Raw genomic sequence first — 22,990 nt, 5'->3', positions numbered from 1 at the left:
GTGGTAAAAAAACTCCAGTCTGCTTTGTCGTAATACAGGCGGTCAGGCAGAGAGTCACCTTCTCCATCTGTGGGGCGGAGGACGACAGGAAAGTGGTCACTCCCGTGCAGATCGTCGTGCACTTTCCACTCGTAGTCCAGGACCAACGATGGATCGCAGACCAACAGATCTAAACACGAGAGCTTTCCAGAGGACAGATGCAGGTAAGTGGGAGACTTGTCGTTAAGACAGCACAAGTCCATGTCTGAAAGAAAGTTTTCCAAGAGAAGACCTCGGGCTGATGTCATCTCACTTCCCCAGAGCGGGGAGTGTCCATTGAAGTCGCCCAACAGTAAAAACGGACGTGGGAGCTGGTCGACCAGGTTCATGAGGTCCTGCCTCAGAACGCGGACGGAAGGAGGAAGATAGAGAGAGCATACAGTGATGGTTTTCTCAAGCGTGACTCTGACTGCCACCACCTGTAAAGGGGTGCTTAAAAGAACTGTACTGTATAAAAGGGACTTGCGAATAAAAAGAGCGACACCTCCCGTCAATCCCTCTTGCTTTGGTTGAGCGGGTTTAAAAACGGAGTTAAAACCAGAGAGAGATAAAACCTTGCCATCTCTTTGCAGAGTCTCCTGCAGCGCCAGCACTGAGGGTTTCAAAGCACGACAAAGCAGCTGGAGTTCCTGAAAATTGGCGTGGAACCCCCGGATGTTCCAGTGGATCACTGCCATTAAAAAAGGTTAAAATAATAAAGCAGCAGCCTATTCCATCGCTACCCCCTGCTCCTGTGCTTGCGGTGGCTCAAGGTCCGCCAGGATGGAATATTTCTTTTTCGAAGTAAATTTTTCGGATTCCGACCGAGTCGGAATATCCACCACCTCGGCCCCTCCCGATCCCGCCGAGGCCGCAACCCTCCCCTCCTTGAGTTTTGGAGGTAGGGGGGGTTTCCGGACACTTCCGCCAGCCCGAGGGCCAGGCAGACGAGAGGCGGGGCGAGGGGTGCCGGGGGGTGGGGTGGGGCGGGAGGAGGACAACGTGCCTCCGCCCGAGGCTTTTCTCTCCCGCCCAGCAGCCCCTGAGGACTGCCGCACAGGATGGGAAGGGGTGGACACGGCGTCTCCACCCAAGGCCAACGGTTCCGACAGGCGGTTAAGTCGTCCGTCTGCGTTCCTGTGGACATCGTCTGGACCGCGACGTCCACCATCCTGGATCTGATGACAGAGGCATACGACACCTTAGGCGACGCGGCCTCCACCTGTTTCCTTGCCTCCAAGAAGGAAATTTTCTTTTCTGTCTTGACTTTCTGGATTTGTTTCTCTTTTTTCCAGACGGGGCAGTCTTTCGATGAGGACGGGTGGCCACCTCCGCAGTTCGCGCACCGGGCTGCACTGACGCAATCGCCCTGGTGCGCCGCCTTCGAGCAGGTGCCACACGCCTCTTCCTCCTTACATCGGTCCCTGACGTGTCCGAATTTCTGACATTTAAAGCATCTCAGGGGGGACGGCACATACAAGCTTACGCTGACCATGAGGTATCCGACCCGAATGTCTTTGGGGACATCCGGGCAGCAGAAGGTGAGGAAGAAAGTGTTGGTCGGGACTCTGTCCGACCCCTTCCTCACCGTCACCCTGTACACTTCGGTCACTCCCTGAGAGGACAGCTCGCTCTTGATCTCGGCCTCAGACACACCTTTCAACTCCGGGCATCTGATGACCCCCTTTGAGCAGTTGAGGCCTTTGTGAGGGGAAACCTTCACCGCCCTATCCACGAAAGTGGTCGCCTTGAGAAGGAGCTGTGTCTGCCTTTTGGATTCCGTCTGAACTAAAAATGCTCCGCTCCTCAGCCTCTTGATGGACTTCAGCGATCCTGCCAGGCACTGAAAGCCCTTCTGGATAGCGAAGGGGCTGAGAGCCGACAACGGCTTGTCGTCATCAGCGCCCTCCATCACCAGCCACGATGGCCAAAATCCAGAGGTCTCAACGACCTCCGAATCGGAGTCTGAGTCATCCGTTCCCTGTCTTCTTCTTTTTCCCGAGCCAGGGGGGTGTAGTTTTTTAGAAGTCATGTTGAAAAAAAATTGAATTCATCCCTCCCTTACCCACCCACCATGGGGTCCAACTTAGGGGCCAGGGTCAAGGGAACACCAGCTTGACCCCTTCCAGGTTTTGGGAGGGATATACGACCAACAGTCCAGCTCCAACGTGTTCCCCCCCGATCATGCCCAGCTCCCGGGGACAGAGAACCGAGCACTACGGAGGTTACCTTCGTCAGCCACTAAACTGCCAGTCTTGACCCAGCCCCACAAAGGGGTAGCCGATTGACACACACAGGCCAATGTGTGCCGCCGGTCTTAGGAGAGGTCCGAGCCAAAGGGATGTGTTGAGAGCAGCGTGCTCTCTCAATCCCCAGGATCTCATTCCCCTCCATCACAGGTCGCGCCGCACGGCAAACACGGCGGGCCTAAAGAAGGCCGCAGAGAAAAAAAGAATGTGGAAAAGAAGGCTTGATGGGGAGCTGAGGACAGAAAAGAGGCAGTAAAAAGAAGAATAGAGAACAGCGAAAGGGACAGTGGGTCACGTTTAGTTTGGGCCTCACTCACGACCTGTTCGGCATGGGAAGCCCTATCAGGGGCATCAGTACAAAACCACCACTTATTCAGCCCTGACAGCTACGATGGCTATGTAGGCTGTCAATTAAGACCTGGGATCAGAGCACCAAACCCCAAGAAGCACTGATGCCCCCGCCGACATAGCTCGCTCGATCACTGGCCACTAAGCCTCCCGACCACGACAAGGTAGTGACCCTCCCGGGAGTGGGTCAGGAGAACACCAGCCTGACCCCCTCCAGGTTTCGGGAGGAGGAACAGGAGGAGGAAGATATAGTGGATAATGATAGTTTTCTGTAGCGCGACCCTTGCTGCCACCGCCTGTAAAGGTGTGTTAAGAGAAACAGTACTGTATAAAAGTGACGTGTAAAAAGAAAGCAACGCCTCCCATCACTCCCTCCTGCTCAGGTTGAGTGGGTTTAAAAATTGCATAAAGACCTGAAAGAGTTAAAGTTTGCCATCTCTCTGCAGAGTTTCCTGCAGATCCAGCACCGTAGGTTTAAAAGTGACAAAGCAACTGGAGTTCTTGAAAGTTTGCATAAAAACCACAAATGTTCCACTGGACTACAGCCATAAAAAAAAAAAAAGATAAAACAGTAGCAGCCTCTAAACACTTAATCCATCTCTACCTCCTGCTGCTCAATCTGCGATGGCCCATGGTCAAATGCTATGAAATTTGTTTTGTTACATAAAGTGACAAACAGCCAAGAGACAAAACAGAGATGGAGATAAAGACTGTGTTTGTGTGTGTGTGTGTGTGTGTGTGTTTGTGTGTGAGTGTGTGTGTGTGCATGTATGAGTGTGTGCTCATATGTGTGTGCATGTGTGTATGTATATGCATGTGTGCAGCATCTGTGTATGTGTGCGTGCATTTGTCTATATGTGCACGTGACTGTATGTGTGCCTGTGTGTGTCTGGGTGTGTGTCTTTGTATATGTAAACAATGGTAAAATGTGTGTGCATGGCCCAGTGTGTGCATATATGCATCCATGTGGGTGTGTGGATGTTTTCCCTGTCAAAATAATGTGTGAAAAATATGTTGGCACATTGAACCATGGGCACACTCGTACACTCATGAACACTGGAGTGAATTTTGTTTTGCTGTTGTTGTTGTTTTTTTGTGTTTTTTTTATTCAAACCTGCTTGTTGTGACAAGAATCTCTCTATTCGATCAAAACATAGTAACTGACTCCAAGATCTAAGAAATGAGATGAGAAATGGGCCTTTCATTATCCGGATTGATGAACTGAAGGGGTCTTTTTGACTAACTTGTGTAAACAAAGTGAGTCTATATTTTAGCCCGGTGTTCGGTTGTCCGTGTGTGTGTGTGTGTCCGTGGTAAACTTTAACATTGCCATTTTCTCTGCAGATACTTTGTCAGTTGACACCAAATCAGGCAAAAAAATAGGATAAATTCAGTTCTTTCCAGTCATCTTGTTTAAAACAATATTACACCTCTGGGATGGGCCAAAAAATATAAAAAAGAAGTCAAATTATATGCAAAATGAATTTATTGTTATATCTATCTATATATTTTTTTTCACTAAACTTGGCACTTTGATCTGATATTCTGAAACAGCATCAATAGCAGTCATTTTTATCATTTTTTGTTCAAACAGGAACTTCTTTTGCTAGGCATGGAATTTATATTTCTGGTGCATCTTCTTTGGTGCAGCTAGTAAAAAAGGGAAATTAATCTGTAATTAATGCTAGGGGGTTTAATTTGCTTTAAACTGATCTTTCTCATCTTAAACATTACATTTTGAAATTGTACTTAATACACAAAAAGCTTGTGTGTTTTACTATGTTCATTCGCCTAAGTGGTCTTTTTCGGAAAATACTGAAATCAATATTACTTGTGGACTTTATAGATCTGCTGGCTGAGCCTTGAAGGTCATGGGCAAAAATCAACTGAGTACACATATTTATACATATTCAAAGTGCATGCTCATATTCCTCGCGAACGCAAAGGACGAAATTTTGTTTCAAGTAGTTGACCTGCCCGTTCAATCCAATATTCAATCGACAATACACGATAACATGTGAAAGTTGGAGAAGGAGACCGTTAAATATTTATTCAGAGAAAGATTTGTGAACGCCTCATCACTTACTGGATTATGCCCCATACTACCATAAAAATATCAACAAAATCAGTCGGAATTGCCTAATCTTTTACAGTTAAAAATAATAAACCATGAGAGTTAATACCCTTGATGAAACATAAAAATTTCCAGTCTTGACTTTTCTCAAAATTAATCACTTCATACGACTTTTATAAGTACTTGTACTTGGCTCTACATATTATTAGTTTAACAAAATACTCAATTTTCATATCAACTTTAAAATTATAAAACTAGATGGTAAAATGAGGCGTCATTTACCCCGAGACTGATGCGACGTAAGTCTGTCCACTTCTATTTTTAGATCAGTGAAGTAGGTCATGCGAGTTACACACAGTGTTTGACAAGTTCAAAATACTACAATAATTCACACACACACACACACATACACATTCTCATCCTGTGAACTGCATCTCTCTCCCTCTCTCTCTCTCTCTATATATATATATATATTATATATGGGGAAAATTGTTAGTCACGTCAGATATATATCTGCTACTGGTAACATGGATCCCAGTACTACCTGTCACAGGGTCGAATTGCTGGTGACTAAACCAGCACCCTCACCAGTCCTCTCAGGAGGATGGTGTGGAGGGCAGCTAGACATCATGGTGGAAATAAATGACCCATCAAAGGGCGCCAGCTCTGGAGAGCTACCTGTGGCCACCTAGCTAAGGGAGTAAACCCTGACAGAAAATCAGGTGCGGGGCCCCTAAGGCAGTTGGATGGCAAACTTTGTCACTTTCCGGCAGCCCCTGCGGCGGCGATGGCACCAAAACATAACAGCCATGCTGTTCCTTTGGATCTGTCAGCGAGGTAGAGAGGAGGGACAAGCTGCATGGGCAACAGCCTGTCTTCCAAATTACATTGCCCAGGCTTATATCCGTCCATCCATCCACAAACACCTTGCACCTTCAACCTGTAGAGGACACTCCAGCTTCACTACTAGCACTAGCGTCGGAACAACATGTGAAGCAACAGTTATTGGTTATAAGTTAGTGCTCAATTGGTATAGAGCCGATGCCAGGGGTTGCTTTTGACGGTGGGAGGGGCCTTCGCGTCCCACTGGACAGCTACCACCCGCCCAAGCTGGGCAGCCCCCAGCCAATTAGGTGCTGTCCCGCCATGACCTGCCTTCTTCTATGGGTGTATGAAGATTAGGAGAATATCTGACAAGCAGGTCGTTAATTTCCGCACCCGGCAAAAAGAAAACTTCAAGAAACGGATCAACAATGAAACTGGCCTGTTGGAATGTCTGGACAATGATGCCTGGGCTCTTCCAAGATCTGCAAGACATCAGCGACGCCCGAAAGACGGCCATCATAAACAGCGAGCTAAAGAGACTAAATGTGGGCATTGCCAAAACAAGGCTGGCTAACTCAGGAACACTAAAAGAGACCTCACCAAGGCCTTTGACCTAGTCAGTAGAGACGGCCTTATCAGGGCTCTTCAGAAGATTGGCTGTCCCCCCAAAACTGCACAGCCTGATTGAGTCCTTCCACTCCAACATGAAAGGGACGGTGCAGTTTAATGGTAACTTCTCCAAGCTCTTCGACGTACACAGCGGTGTCAAACAAGGCTGTGTCCTCGCCCCCACCCTATTTGGAATCTTCTTTGCTCTTCTCCTGAGGCATGCGTTCAGCACAGCGGAAGAAGGGATCTACCTGCGGACCAGATCAGATGGCAGGCTCTTCAATCTCGCCCACCTCAGATAAAGGACAAAAGTCTGTGAAGCCCTGATCAGAGACATGCTCTTTGCCGACGATGCCGCAGTTGTGATCCACACCCAGCGGGACTTGCGGTCACTAATGGACCACTTCTCCCAGGCCTGCAAAGATTTCGGTCAGACCATCAGTCTCAAGAAGACAAACGTCCTAGGCCAAGACACGCCATCTCCACCAGCCATCACCATCGATGACTACGAGCTTGAAGCCATCCATCAATTCACTTACCTTGGGTCCACCATCACCGACAACCTCTCCCTTGACACAGAGATCGACAAGAAGATCGGGAAGGCAGCCACAACGCTAGCCCGCCTCACACAATAAGTGTGGACAAATCCCAAGCTGACCACAAAGACAAAGATGGGTGTATGCAACGCCTGCATCCTCAGCACCTTGCTGTATGGCAGTGAGGCGTAGACCACACATGCTCGTCAGGAGAAAAGGCTCAATGCCTTCCACCTGAGAAGCCTACGGCGCATACTCAGCATCTCCTGGCAAGACAAGGTGACAAACACCGAAGTCCTGACTCGCGCTGGCCTCCCGACCATGTATACCATGCTGAGACAGCGTCGGCTGTGCTGGCTGGGCCACATTTGCCGCATGGAAGATGGTCGCATCCCAAAAGACATCCTTTATGGAGAGCTCGCCATAGGGCAGAGAAGCATCGGACGCCCACAGCTGAGATACAAAGATGTTTGCAAACATGACATGAAGGCACTTGAGATCAACACTGAGTCCTGGGAGGACCTTGCAGATGACTGCAACAGATGGAGAAGCACTCTCAAAAATCAGCTACGGATTGGTAAGAACAAACTGTCAGCTACTGCAGCAAAAAAGCGAGCTCGCAGAAAAGGGACGGCAGCCAACAGACCAGCATCAGTTTACACATGTGACCGCTGCGACAGAGACTGTCTCTTTCGCATCAGTCTCTACAGTCACAGGTGACACTGCTTGGTTCAAGCAGACAGCCCAATCAGACATTAGGTCAGATATACTTTATCCATGGTTAGCCATGACCGAAGGAGGCCTACTATATATATATATATATATATATATATATATATATATATATATATATATATATATATATATATATATATATATATATATATCAGACTCAGACTAAGTAATCAGGACTGCATGGTTTATTCTCTATACCTAGGTATATAAATTCATTGTTTGACATGTGCAAACATTACAACAGAATGTAAATAAACTAAAACTGAGTAAGTCATGGGACAAGTTAAAAAAGTATGTACATTAAGATATAATCAAACATGCACACACACATACTCACACAAAAACAACACACATGCATACACACGCACAGACACACACATGTACACACATGCACACACACATTATATATATATATATATATATATATATATATATATATATATATATATATATATATAACACACCTCAGCAAAGGAAACAAAACGTAATGAAGTCTTTGACACTCACAGACCACAAGCATAACAGTAAAATTTTGCATACCACATGTATGTGAGAAATACACAGCTGACATAGTATACACCTTCCAACTTTACACACACACACATACACACACCATACATTCTCATTTTGTGAACTGCATTACATTATACAGTGTATAATTATATGTATCAGATCTATGCAGATCTGCATATGTGTGCTTGTCCAACACACACACACACACACATTCCCATTCTATGAAATGCACTACAAGATCTCTCTGTCTGTCTGTCTCTGTCTGTATATATATATATATATATATATATATATATATATATATATATATATATATATATATACACACACATACATACATTCATACACATCTATCTATCTATCTATCTGTATACATGTATGTATGTATGTATATCTGTGTGTGTGTGCGTGTGTGTATACACGTTCATACGTAATTTCTCTCTGTGTGTTTAGATGACACATAACATACACACACAACCACACTGACAAAACACACTCTGCCTGTAACCCCTTCCACTCCCTCCCCACACAGATAAGCACTCCCCAAAATGTGTCAATGTGCTTGTGTGTATGTTTGTGTTGTGAATGAGTGTCATTTCAACATGCATTAGTTTTTATGCTACTATATAAAAACATGTTGTTGTTGTTTTTATCAGAAAATTATTAACCTTTCTCTCTCTCTCTCTCTATCTCTCTCATTCTGTCTCCCTCTCTCTTTCTAACTCCCTCCCTCTCTTTCCCTCTCTCTCCTGTCACACAAGTGAGTGTTGTCCTCTGGAAAAAAAAAAAAAAAAAAAAAAGCAGGAAGGAAAAAAAAATCCACTGATAGGTACACAAATATATAAACATGCTCTGAAGGCTTGACACACATTTTGGTTTATGCTGCTGTCAGGCATCTGCCCAGCAGATGTGGTGTAGCATACATGGATTTGTCCGAACGCAGTGACGCCTCCAAGAGAAACTGAAACTGAAACTCCTGTCACTTGTATGCTGCATGTGAGTACAAGCCAAAATACTTATTACTCCATACATACCATTCATATTGTGTACTGTATATCATTATAGAGAGACAGAGAGAGGGTGAGGGGACACACACACACACACATGAAATGAAATGAAATTATGGTGCTTAGAGCCTCGCCGACCACTAAGGCCATTTCAAGGCTATCGCCGCGTCAATAACTACTACAAGGATAAAAAAAACAAAACAACCAATTAAAATGAGTCACCACTTCAAACTTTCCACTCCAAAGTTTAAAAAAACTTCCATAGTTTAAAACCTTCAAATCTGGTTAAAAAGGTTCACTTCTTTTAAGAAGTCCATCAGCGCCCACGGAGGGACATCACGAAACAAAGTCTTCAAAGAAACCGCCGTGTAATGTCTGCGTCTAACGTCATGCAGATCCCAACAATCAAGGAGCATGTGTTTCACGGTGAGACGCTCGTCACAGGGAATGCATCAAGGGGCCTCTTCCCCCTTCAACAAGTAAGAATGAGTAAAAAAAGTGTGCCCCACACGCAGTCTTCACAGCACAGACTCCTCCTTTCTGTTCTTCACCCCCGAAGGGAGGGTCTCTTTTAGGTCCGGATGGATCTGGAAGAGCTTGTTGTCCGTCTGGGTGTTCCACTCCTCTTGCCAAAGATCCTTAACGTAGGTGTTCACCTTCCGCTTCATGTCTGTATATGGCACAAAGGATCTGGACAATTCTTTCTTTACAGCGTTCCTGGCCAGCAGGTCCACCCTTTCGTTACCCCGAATGCCAACATGTCCAGGAACCCAGGCCAACACAACCTCGTATCCTTTCTTCGTTGCAAGAGTAAAAGTTTCATAAAATTCCAGCAGTTTGGGATGAGTGATATTCCTGCAGGCTATCGCCTCCAGGGCTGACAAGGAGTCAGAAAAGATCATGAATCTCTTTTGTTTCGAAGAGAGAACCATTTTTACCGCCAGAACCAGTGCGGTCAGTTCCGCAGTGTACACCGAGCTGTCAGACAGGATGTGTTCCGTTGAGGGCCGGTCAGGAAAGGCGGGACAGAACGCAGATGCGACGACTCCGTCCTCTGACTTGGAACCGTCAGTGAAGATGCTTTGAAAAGTGGCGAATTTGTGGCACAGTTCCGAAAAGTAAGTTCTGTAGGCCAGAGAACTGGTGGTGTCCTTACGGTACGAGGCCAGATTGAATCGGACCTCAGGTGTTGTAACGGTCCACGGAGGGCTGTCAGGGAACTTAGAGAAATCCAAGATGCCACTGACATCCAGATCGGCATTTTCTAAGTGCGGCTGAATGTGGAGTCCGAGAGGAGGTATGCAGTTTGGGTTGTCTGTAAATTTCTTATCGAAAGGGTTGTTGAATACAGCGTCGTAAGCAGGGTTTGTAGATTCAGAGAACAATTTCAAATAATAATTCAGGGTCAGCTTCAGTCTGCGGTTGGAAAGAGGCGGTTCCCCCGCCTCTGCGTACAGACTGTGCACAGGGGTGGTGCGGAAAGCACCTAAGCTGAGTCGGAGCCCTTGGTGGTGTACAGGGTCCAACAGTTTCAGGTAGGACGGTCTGGCCGAGCCGTATACTACACTTCCATAATCCAGTTTGGACCGGACCAGGGCTCTGTAGAGGTGCAAGAGAGTTCTCTTATCAGCACCCCAGTTCGTGTGTGCCACAACTCGGATGATGTTCAGGGCTTTTTGGCAAGATATTTTCAGCTGTTTAATATGGCTGAGGAAGTTCAGCTTCTGATCAAAGACGACCCCTAAAAATCTGGCTTCCTTGACCGCCGGGATGGTGGATGTTCCCAGACGGATTTCAGGGTCCGGATAGAACTGGCGAAAATTATGAAAATGGATGCATTCAGTTTTGGAGGACGAAAATGTGAAGCCATTCTCCTCTGCCCAACACTGGATTTTGTTGACGCAGAGCTGAAGCCGTCGCTGGATGCTGGCATACGTGCTGCCAGTTGCATATAAGGCAAAATCGTCCACGAACAGCGAGCTGTCCGATCCCTTCTGAACGGATTGAACGATGTCATTAATTTTGATGCTGAAAAGAGCCGGTGACAGGATGCTCCCTTGCGGGACACCCAGCTCCTGCTCGTTAATGTCGGACAGGGTGGTGCCGACTCTCACCTGGAATTGTCTGTCTTGTAAAAAAAATTGTGGATGAACTGAGGCAAGTGTCCTCGGAAGCCGAGCTTGTGCAAGTCCGAGAGAATACCAAACTTCCACGTGGTATCGTAAGCTTTCTCCAAGTCAAAAAATATGGCCACCACATGTTGTTTGTTCACAAAGGCATTTCTTACAGTGGTTTCCAGACGAACCAGATGGTCAACGGTAGAGTGATGCTTGCGGAAACCGCACTGTTCTTTCGCCAGAAGGCCGTCGGTCTCTAGTTTCCACATCAGTCTACCGTTGACCATCTTCTCCATCAGTTTGCAGATGCAGCTGGTCAGTGCAATTGGGCGGTAGCTGGAGGGGTTCGAGGGGTCTTTTCCCGGTTTCGGCAGCGGGATTACGAGGGCTTTCCGCCAGGAGGGTGGAAAGAAGCCTGTGACCCAGATGTGGTTATAAACTTTAAGCAGGGTGTCCAGACAGGTTTGGGGAAGGTGCTTTAAGAGTTTATAATGGACCTCGTCCATTCCTGGACAGGAATCCGTACAGGTCTTAAGGGCAGATTTAAGTTCATTCATTGTGAAAGGAAGGTTGTAATTCTCTGTGTTGTCGGAAAAGAAGTTACATGGTGTTTTTTCTGACAGGTTTTTGGTTTTAAGAAACCGAGCAGATTTGTTAGCAGATCTCAAGTTCTGTTCAATTGTGGAGGCAAGCAAATTGGCAACTGCTTTCTTCTCTGTGACCAGAGCGTCTGAAAGTTTAAGATGATGAAAGGTTGGGCATACGTTTTTGCCCTTAATTCTTTTTAAAACCCTCCACACTTTCTTCTTGGGTGTGTTGGAAGTTAAGGAAGAGCAAAAATCTCTCCATGACTTCCTCTGGCACTTTTTAAAAACATACCTGGCTTTCGCCCTCAGCTGTTGATGGGTTCGAACGCTATCGGTCTCCGGTCTCTGAAAGACGCGTCGCTGCGCTCTCTTCCGAGACTTGCGGGCCTCCCGACATTCCGCGTTGAACCAGGGCATTCTAGGGACCTGAGGCTTGGAGGTAGACGATGGGACTGCTGCTTTGGCGCAATCTAAAACGATCCGAGTCAGAGTGTCAGCAGGGTCCTTGCTCTTCAATACTGTTTCTTCCTGCAGCTCTGCTCTTATCTTCTTGGTAAAAAAACTCAACCTCGTATCCTTTCTTCGTTGCAAGAGTAAAAGTTTCATAAAATTCCAGCAGTTTGGGTTTGTCGTAGTTCAGGCGGTCAGGCAGAGAGTCACCTTCTCCATCTGTGGGGCGGAGGACGACAGGAAAGTGGTCACTCCCGTGCAGATCGTCGTGCACTTTCCACTCGTAGTCCAGGACCAACGATGGATCGCAGACCGACAGATCTAAACACGAGAGCTTTCCAGAGGACAGATGCAGGTAAGTGGGAGACTTGTCGTTAAGACAGCACAAGTCCATGTCAGAAAGAAGGTTTTCCAAGAGAAGACGTCGGGCTGATGTCATCTCACTTCCCCAGAGCGGGGAGTGTCCATTGAAGTCGCCCAACAGTAAAAACGGACGTGGGAGCTGGTCGACCAGGTTCATGAGGTCCTGCCTCAGAACACGGACGGAAGGAGGAAGATAGAGAGAGCAGACAGTGATGGTTTTCTCAAGCGTGACTCTGACTGCCACCGCCTGTAAAGGGGTGCTTAAAAGAACTGTACTGTATAAAAGGGACTTGCGAATAAAAAGAGCGACACCTCCCGTCAATCCCTCTTGCTTCGGTTGAGCGGGTTTAAAAACGGAGTTAAAACCAGAGAGAGATAAAACCTTGCCATCTCTTTGCAGAGTCTCCTGCAGCGCCAGCACTGAAGGTTTCAAAGCACGACAAAGCAGCTGGAGTTCCTGGAAATTGGCATAGAACCCCCGGATGTTCCAGTGGATCACTGCCATTAAAAAGGTTTTAAAAAAATAAAGCAGCAGCCTATTCCATCGCTACCCCCTGCTCCTCTGCTTGCGGTGGCTCAAGGTCGGCTAGAATGGAGTATTTATTTTTCGAAATTAATTTTTCGGATTCCGACCGAGTCGGAATATCCACGACCTCGGCCCCTCCCGATCCCGCCGAGGCCGCAACCCTCTCCTCCTTGAGTTTTGGAGGTACGGGGGGTTTCCGGCCACCTCCGCCAGCCCGAGGGCCAGGCAGATGAGAGGCGGGGCGAGGGGGCCCGGGGGGTGGGGTGGGGCGGGAGGCGGATAACGTGCCTCCGCCCGAGGTTTTCCGCTCCCGCCCAGCAGCCCCTGAGGACTGCCGCACAGGATGGGAAGGGGTGGACACGGCGCCTCCACCCAAGGCCAACGGTTCCAACGAGGTGGGTAAGTCGTCCGTCTGCGTCCCTGTGGACGTCGTCTGGACCGCGACGTCCACCGTCCTGGGTCTGACGACAGAGGCGTACGACGCCTTAGGCGACGCGGCCTCCACCTGTTTCTTTGCCTCAAAGAAGGATATTTTCTTTTCTGTCTTGACCTTCTGGATTTGTTTTTCTTTTTTCCAGGCGGGGCAGTCTTTCGATGAGGACGGGTGGCCACCTCCGCAGTTCGCACACCGGGCTGGATTGACGCAATCGCCCTGGTGCGCCGCCTTCGAACAGGTGCCACACGCCTCTTCCTCCTTGCATCGGTCTCTCACGTGTCCAAATTTCTGGCACTTAAAGCATCTCAGAGGGGATGGTACATACAGGCTTACACTAACTATCAGGTATCCGACCCGAATATCCTTGGGGACATCTGGGCAGCAGAAGGTGAGGAAGAAAGTGTTGGTCGGGACTCTGTCCGACCCCTTCCTCACCGTCACCCTGTACACGTCGGTCACTCCCTGAGAGGACAGCTCGCTCTTGATTTCAGCCTCAGGCACACCTTTCAACTCTGGGCATCTGATGACCCCCTTTGAGCAGTTGAGACCTTTATGAGGGGAAACCTTCACCGCCCTATCCACAAAAGTGGTCGCCTTGAGAAGGAGCTGTGTCTGCCTTTTGGACTCTGTCTGCACTAAAAATGCTCCGCTCCTCAGCCTCTTGATGGATTTCAGCGATCCTGCCAGACACTGAAAGCCCTTCTGGATAGCGAAGGGGCTGAGAGCCAACAACGGCTTGTCGTCATCAGCGCCCTCACATCACAAGCCACGATGGCCAAAATCCAGAGGTCTCAACGACCTCCGAATCGGAGTCTAAGTCGTCCGTTCCTTGTCGTCGTCTTTTTCCAGAGTTAGGGGTGTGTGATTTTTTGGAAGTCATGTTGGAAAAAATGTAAATTCATCCCTCCCTTACCCACCCACCATGGGGTCCAACTTAGGGGCCAGGGTCAAGGGAACACCAGCTTGACCCCTTCCAGGTTTCGGGAGGGATATACGACCAACAGTCTAGCTCCAACGTGTTCCCCCCCGATCATGCCCAGCTCCCGGGGACAGAGAACCGAGCACTACGGGGGTTATCTTCGCTAGCCACTAAACTGCCAGTCTTGACCCAGCCCCACGAAGGGGTAGCCGATTGACACACACGGGCCAATGTGTGCCGCCTGTCTTAGGAGAGGTCCGAGCCAAAGGGATGTGTTGAGAGCAGCGTGCTCTCTCAATCCCCAGGATCTCATTCCCCTCCATCACAGGTCGCGCCGCACGGCAAACACGGCGGGCCTGAAGAAGGCCGCAGAGAAAAAGGAATGTGGAAAAGAAGGCTTGATGGGGAACTGAGGACAGAAAAGAGGCGGTAAAAGGAAGAATAGAGAACAGCGAAAGGGACAGTGGGTCACGTTTAGTTTGGGCCTCACTCACGACCTGTTCGGCATGGGAAGCCCTATCAGGGGCATCAGTACAAAACCACCACTTATTCAGCCCTAACAGCTACGATGGCTATGTAGGCTGTCAATTAAGATCTGGGACCAGAGCACCAAACCCCAAGAAGCACTGATGCCCCCGCCGACATAGCTCGCTCGATCACTGGCCACTAAGCCTCCCGACCACGACAAGGTAGTGACCCTCCCGGGAGTGGGTCAAGAGAACACCAGCCTGACCCCCTCCAGGTTTCGGGAGGACACACATACATATCTATCTATCGATCTATATATCTATCTATCTATATATATGTGTGTGTGTGTGTGTGTGTGTGTGTGTGTGTGTATAACATATATAATTATATATATATATATATATATATATATATATATATATATATATATATATATATCTGTGTGTGTGTGTGTGTGTGTGTTTTGGACAGAAAATCAGAAAAATCAATGCAATGCAAATTTAGATGTCTAAGGTCAAGGTCACATCAATGAGTCTTTTTGCCAGATTATCCCTTTCGCATGTTTTTTTTTTCCCCCTCTCCATTATTCCTGTTTGATAAAGTGCATATCACAAGTGAGTCTTGAAGGCCTTGCCTCTCTTGTTTTTCTGCTTCCGATTTCATCATCAAATATAAATGCAGTAGCGTCATAACAGCTGTTTCTATGACATCATTGTCTCACCCCCTCCCTCAATTTCTTCCTGGAACTGCACAGATTTCTGGAATAGCCTCTTATCAAAACACTTATATCTAAAGTATAAAATAAAATAAAATAAAACAACAAAAGATATACCTTTGGCATGTACTCCCTTTGAGTTCCCTTCAGCTTCACTGGCAACCTCAACAGCTGTGTAGGACGGCTGGATCTTCAGCATTTTGGGGGAGCCAGGTTTGGCAAAAGGCTGTGAGAGGCGAAGCATGATGTAGCACAGGTTAAGAGCAAAACCCTCACTGCAGTACGCCTGGCTGAACAGTTGGGGCAGGCTGGACCACAACTTTGTACGACCTGCAGAACACAAAGGAAGAAAGAGGTAAGAAGTCACCAGTGTTGTGACCAGCTGCACTTAAGTCATTGGCAGCACACACACACGTACATTCACACACACACACACACACAATGCACAAACACACACAAACTGACACATACATATATGCTTGCATTTTAGTAATCTAAAATGGATTAATCCATGAAGCATCCTTTTTTTTTTTTTTTTTTTTTTGGTAGCAAACATTCACTTCACACTTCATTATCATTCATTATTTCCCTTTATTAAAATAAAGTTCTACATTTTCAACATGACATGTGCATTCTCATTATAAAATGAAATCCTTAACACAGTCACCCTGAAATCATATTTCTTTTTTTTTTTTTTGAAGATGAAAATTAACACACACAGAGAATCACCTTCATACAATGCTCCTGACCTGGGCAAAAATTGAAAATGTTAACACTGGGAGAAAACCTGTGACAAACTAACCAGTAGGAGGAGTTTGTATTATACTCCATGTTTGGTGTTACATATACTTACCATGTCAAACTGATGCAAACTATTGGTTTGCTCTGCTTGGCCAAATTTCGCGCGGCTAACAGTGAAAAGACGGGCCCACCCGCTCTCAGCCAATCAAACGCCTCTAAAAGCTATAAGCGCTGAATCATTCCGTGGCCATCGAAGAAAATGCCCCATGAGAACCACGGCGGAGACGCGGGGACAGACGGGCGGGCATTCGAGTTTGACATGGTAAGTATATGTAACACCAAACATGGAGTATAATACAAACTCCTCCTTTTGGTGTCATATACTGTACCATGTCAAACTGATGCAGAATTTAAAGCAAATGGAGGAGGGCAACGCCTACTGGTTCGTATGGGGAGCCCTTGTAACTGAGACAGCAGTGTTAGCCGCGACAAAGGAAATCCCCTTGGAACCGTCAGCCCTGGTCATACGGAAATTCCTGAGGTAGAAGTTGATGAAGGGATTCTCAGACCACCAGAAGGCTGCCTCCAAGACATGCTGCAGTGGCACTGAGTGCTGGAAAGCAGCCGAAGTAGCTATGGCCCGCACTTCGTGTGCTCTGGGATGAAGACAGCTGATATCCCTGTGTGCATGAGAGTAGGCTCTACGAATGACTTGGGAAACCCAGCGGGAAATGGTGCCTGCAGCGATGTCTTTCTTGTAATTCTCATTGAGGGAGATGAGCAGACGCCTCTGAGAAGAACGCCTATGGCGAGACCTATCCCAATACTATTTGAGACACTGAACAGGGCAGAGATGCCTATCATCATCATCTTGGGCAAGAATATCAGACAAAGGTCAGACCCTCAGAGAGGGGGAAGGAACCTCAGGGTCTTGGTTCTTAGCCAGAAACTCTGGAAGGAAACGAATAGTGATGGAACCATCTCTGTGGAAGGCCAGATCTTGTGGCATTCCACTAAGACCATGCAGTTCACTTCTACGACGGCCTGTGGCCAGCCACAGAAGGAAAGTGGTCTTGAGGGTGAGGATGTCAAAAAGGAATAGTCCCCAATGGCTCAAAGGGCTGTTTTCGAATGAAATCCAGCACCAGGAACAAGTCCCAGAGGGGCACTCTTCTGGGGTTTCTAGCTTCCTTCAGAGGGGCACCCCTAGCCACATCTCTGAGCAGGAAATCCGCTTCGAAGGCGGGACCACCTAGCTGTTTGAATTGTGGTACAGATGGCAGACCTGTACCCTCGCACAGAACAAGCAGACAGGATGAGAACCGAGGAGCAGTGAGCCAGAAAGTTGGCCAGCTGCATGCTCGTAGGGTTCGTAGGGGGAATGCCCTGAGCTGTACACCACCGCAACCATTTCTTCCAGCGAAAGTCATACAAAGTCTCCGTTCCCTGCCTCCTTGCTCTGGTGACTATGGAGAGGAGGTCAGAGGAGGCACACCCGTGGGTCAGCGCAGCCGACACAGAGGCCGACCGAGGGGTCGAGGACTTCAATGGTGATGCTGACAGTTCCGACCGCACAGCAGCCATGCGTGCAGGTGGAGCAGCTGAGGATTGGAATGAGGAATGCCCGAGCGAGGCTGCCTCAGCAGATGAGATTTGGTTTCAAGTTCCAGGGGTGGAAACATGTGTCAGGGACTGAAGGTTCGGAAACAAGGTCTGGGCTGGCCATTTCGGCGCAATGAGGATCAGCTGCGGGCGTTCCAATCTGCCTTTCTGTATCACCTTGGACAGAATTGGAAAGGGAGGAAACGCGGAGGCAATCAGACTGCTCCAGTCTAGAGAGAGAGCATCCACTGCCCACGCTTCTGGGCCGGCAACCGAAGAGACATAAGTGGGAAGTCTCTTGAACAAGGTCCACCATCGGTGGAAACCACTGTTCCCACACCCCCTGAAGGCTGTCCTTGTCCAGGGTGCACTCTGTGCGTATGACACTCTTGGACCTGCTGAGAGCATCTGTCAAGATGTTGGCTTTTCCTGCTAAGTGTCTCGCTGAAAGTGCAATGCCCTTGCTGTGGCACCAACGGAGGAGAGCCTCGGTCTGCAGGGAGAGTGCGCTCCCCCCCCATTTGTTCACATAACATGCGACCGTCGTCTTGTCCGTGAACAAGCGGATGGTCTTGCCAGTGGCCTCCCCCATGAAGTGCAGGAGAGCCCTGCGAACTGCCTCCAGTTCCAGAACATTGATGTGGCATAGGCGCTCCTCCGGGGACCAAGTCCCTGCTGCATGGAATGAGTCCATGTGGGCTCCCCAGCCCAGGGGGGAGGCATCTGTGAAGAGTGCCACCTGAAGAGTAGGTGGGGCTATGGGCACCCCCTGTGTCCGAAGAGGGGTGATTAACAACTCTGATGTCACCTCGAGGAACCTCTCGCCCAGACATATCTGGGTAACCCATGGCTGAGTGCTCTGGGACCGGCGTAACCTCAGTGCCCTCTGGAGAAGGCGCTTGAGAACCCTGCCCAGGGGAATGAGAGGTGCCGTGGACTCCATCATGCCCAAGAGGGAAGAAAGTGTCTGCGCTGTATCTTGGGAGGAGCGGCGCAAGTGGCTGAGGAGGCCTGCTAGATGGTCCCAGCGATCTGGCGCCAGAGAGACTATCATGGACCGCGTGTCGAATCTTATCCCTAAGAAGTCTAAGGACTGACTTGGGGACAGATCGCATATCTCCTGGTCCATGAGGAAGCCCAGTTGGGAGCAAAGGTCTAGAAGTCTGGCCGTATGACTCAGGCACAGGGCCTGCGACTGGGCCAGGATAAGCGTCGTCCAGGTACACACAGAGACAAATGGATTCCGAGCAGACGATGGACACCAATTCCCGCACCACCTTGGTAAACAGGAAAGGGGCAAGGGACAGAACAAATGGGAGGGCCGGGAACTGGAACACCTTGTCCCTCCACACGAACCTCAGGTACCGACGGGATGCCGAATGGATGAGGATATGAAAATAAGCATCTTCCAGATCGATAGAGGTAGCCCAATCGCCTTGTTGGATGGTCTCCCGAATCTGTGCCTGTGTGTCCATCTTGAATTTGATTTTGGGGAGGAATTTGTTGAGGGGGGACAAGTCCCAAAACTGGTCTCCACCCTCCCGAGACCTTTGGAATCACGAACAACCAGCCGTAAAAACCGGGGCCCGGGTCCGAGAGTTGAGATATAGCCCCTATGAGGAGTAGGTGCAATATCTCTTTTTCTAGGACGCTCTCCTGCTCCGTCGAGCTGGGCACCTATGGAGGAGGAGTGGATCTTAGAGGGGGGCGGTCCTCCGCCCAAGGCAGCATGTACCCCGACTCTAGCACCGACATAATCCCGTCGTTGAGTCCCAGAGCACACCACTGATGTGCATGCCGGGACAAGTTTCCTACTTGGAGGGGCTGAACGACTGGCGGTGCTGAATCGGAGCCCAGTCATTGGGGGTGCTGCCTTATGGCCTTGGGCATGGCCGGTCGGCTTGGACGGACATAAGGTGGTTTATTCCTCTGCCGCTGATTCTGCACACGCTGCTTTGACTTAGGCGGCGTGGTATATGGAGGGGCCCTGGTGGCCGGTCTCTTCAATGGCATAGAACCCTGGAGCCCCTGAGAGGTGTGGGTCAAATATGAGGCCACCTCCCTGTTTGTCTCTGAGGCCACCTCCCTGTTTGTCTCTGCCCTGTGGCTGACAAAATGGGGCGCATACTGGCCGAAGAGGGAGTGCTGCTGTGCTGGGATGGACCGCAGGGCAGCCCTCTCCTCCACAGCAATGTTAGAGAGGCTGAGAATAGCATCACGCCGCGCTAGCACAGTATTGAAGTGAAGGCTGGTAGCTGTGTCTGCAGTTGCCGTGAGACCAGATGCTGCTCTATTGCCAAAAGCGTTTAACCTCTGGTCGGTGAAGAGGCTAGGCGGGACAGAGGAAGGAGACCCCGTGTCCTGATTAACCGGACGCTGTTCCCACAGCTCATTGGCCCTGTGGAGGAACGCGTCGAAGAAGGTGTAAGCCGTGGAAACCTCAAGGAGGCAGCGGCAGGCCAATTTGTCCCACTCTGCTAACGTTTTAAAGGATAGGGTAGCTGAAGTGGGGAAGGTGGTGCGCTGTGAGACCAACATCCTGTCCTGTGCGGAAGGCTCTGCTTCGCTGTAGGCAGGGTGGTCCTGTGTGTACCAGGACCACACCCCTCCCTTGGCGGAATCTTTAAGGAACTTTCCCGGGGAAAAGGCGCCCAGGGCAGAGAGGGACTCCCTGCCTGGAGGAGGGATGGAAGCAGCACCCCTGACAGTGCGGGCTGGCTTATTAAGCCATTCCTGCACCATTTCTGGCACCCTGAGTCGCCTTGTGGTTCTGGAGTTAGAGTCACATGGCGTAAGGAGGGTCAAGGGTAACAAAGTAGCCTGAAGGACTGATTCGGCATATGTGACCCTATTGGGGAGGGTCAGTTCGAGCTCGGCAAAGTCCGAGTTTGGTTCAGGCTGGTCCCTAGGGAGGCGCGGGCTCAATCTGTCCCTCCTGGGATGTGGGCGAAGAGTGCTCATCTGCTTGTTCGTCCTCATCCGAAGACAGGGGCTCCCACTCTTGTTCACAGTCCATCCCCTGCTGGGTGCCATCCCAAGTGGATGTACCCACTGGGGCGTCCTGTGAGCTGTGGTCAGCCCAGCGGGATGAGCTGGGACGATCCCGAGCCGGGACCATGGCCGCCGCTGTTATGTCCTTGACACCTGAAGCGGGTGGGGAGCGTGTGGACCGTAGGTCCAACCATGCTTGGGATGGTGGGTGCCACACCTTTTCAGAGAGGGCGTCCCTGGATGCAAGAGGGACCCACGAGAGCTGTGAGGGGACAAACACCCACTCATCTCACTGTAGGACCGAGGGCTGGGCAGGTGGGAACCGCAGGCTCCCCCGGGCCGAGTAGGGCCCCTCAGCAGCCGTCGGTCCTGACAAGAAGGCCGTTGTGACCGTGGAGGTCACCTGTGGGTTGACAGAGGCCCGATTTGTGGACAGAGTGGCAATATTGGTCGAGGAGCTCGACCTGACCGACAAGAAGTCGATCCCACTTGTCGGGGCTGTGTGTGTCACCCTGTGAGATGTGCTGGGTTGGGTCAGGTGGGGAGCGGACAAGGGGCTGGCCCTTGGTACTCCCGGCAACCCAGCGTGCACCATAGGTGCGCCCCAGTACGGGTAGAATGGGGGTAACCACCCGTGGGCACCAGCCATACTGTGACCCGAACCCCAAGGGTCACTGGTGCGTTGACCTCCATGAAGGGAAAAACCTGGCCAAGTCGGAGGGAGGTCAGGTCCGACTTGGGTGTCAGTCCCGCTCGATGACGAGTGGGCTGACTGCCCGGAACCGCCTGACACGCGCGGGCCTCCCCCCGCAGGGGAGACCGGCCGGATAGCGGGAAGACCTGCAGAGCAGGTTGCCACGTGCCCCGAATCCCCTCCCGTGGGGAGACTGGGGTGGCTTGGCCCGGGGTGGGCAAAGTAGAGATCCCCCCCCCGGAACCAAATTTTTCTCCCCCCCCAAAAGGAGGTGGGGGAGGGGGGTCGACAGAGAAGGGAGGAGGGGGAACAACAATGGGGCCCGTGAGGGCCGTCTCCGAGTGGGGACCCAGGTAATTGCCGGGCGCGGCCTCCCCTTGGGAGTTCGCGCCTAGCTGCGAGTCCCCACAGCCAGGAGAGGACTTGCCATTCCCCCTTCTCCCTGCCTCGCGCTGGGACACCTCGGGAGGCGACGCTCGTACCTCTTTCCCCCCGGTCCCCTTCATGACCGTTTTACTGGTATGAAAGTCGCCTCCGCGATCAGCGTCTAACGATGCATCGCCGCGGTCCATATCGGGAGGAATCATGAGCTCCGGGCCTGGGAGAGTCTCTTGCCGAGTCTCAGTCCCAGCATCATGATCCCTGCCTTCGTGGTATGGCACACGAGGCATGGAACCCGCGCTTAGGCACCCAGCGAAAATCTGACCCCCAACAGAGAAAGGAAAGACAGGATCGACTTAGAGGCAGAAAAAAACGAACGAATCGAGGGTGCCAAGTCGAATCGAGTACACAGAACGTAAGAATACAATAAACACAAGCCGCATGCAGCAAAATAAGGCCAAATGAATACGCTTAATAGCAAAAAAAAAGCGTAAGACAAGACAGAGCGTAAACCTGACAAGATGGCGTGGAGAGCCTTGGCCAAAGGAATGATTCAGCGCTTATAGCTTTTAGAGGCGTTTGATTGGCTGAGAGCGGGCGGGCCCGTCTTTTCACTGTTAGCCGCGCGAAATTTGGCCAAGCAGAGCAAACCAATAGGCCTAGTTTGCATCAGTTTGACATGGTACAGTATATGACACCAAACTTTTCTTGTTTTTTCACAAATTTTTATTCACTTTTTAAATACAAACAAAAAACAGGTTAAAAAAAACATACAAACAAAGAGGAAACACAAATTATTAAAAATAGGACCAACCTGTAACAAAACTGATATACCAAACTTATACATGAATTGCAAGTCTTATCATTCCTCCTATCCCCACACTTAACCATACACACAAAGTTTGACTTATGCATGCTAAGCATTCAGTTTGTTGAATGTCATGATTAAACATGTCTACATAAATCATTTTATTAACAACACAGTATTTACATTGAGTTGATTAACAGTGTTGTTTGTACCTATATAATCTTAACGAAAAAGTGTTCCAGCATATAAATCAGAAAGCCATATTGTTTTTTTTGTGT

The 22,990-nt window shown here is 49.4% G+C and overlaps 1 protein-coding gene across 1 annotated transcript in view; it reads right to left on the bottom strand.

Annotated features, from left to right (window-relative positions):
* LOC143282275 (ubiquitin conjugation factor E4 A-like) overlaps nucleotides 1–22,990 on the bottom strand; it is a 149,292-nt gene that overhangs the window by 84,007 nt on the left and 42,295 nt on the right. The window contains exon 10 of the mRNA XM_076587878.1: nucleotides 15,613–15,825. Within this exon, the coding sequence (XP_076443993.1) occupies nucleotides 15,613–15,825 (213 nt within the window). The remainder of the gene's footprint in view (nucleotides 1–15,612; nucleotides 15,826–22,990) is intronic.

The sequence above is a fragment of the Babylonia areolata genome, chromosome 1, assembly GCF_041734735.1.
Source record: "Babylonia areolata isolate BAREFJ2019XMU chromosome 1, ASM4173473v1, whole genome shotgun sequence".
In the NCBI taxonomy this organism is placed as follows: domain Eukaryota; kingdom Metazoa; phylum Mollusca; class Gastropoda; order Neogastropoda; family Buccinidae; genus Babylonia; species Babylonia areolata.
Note: the sequence above shows the minus strand (reverse complement) of the source record. Positions and strands in the feature narration are given on the sequence as shown.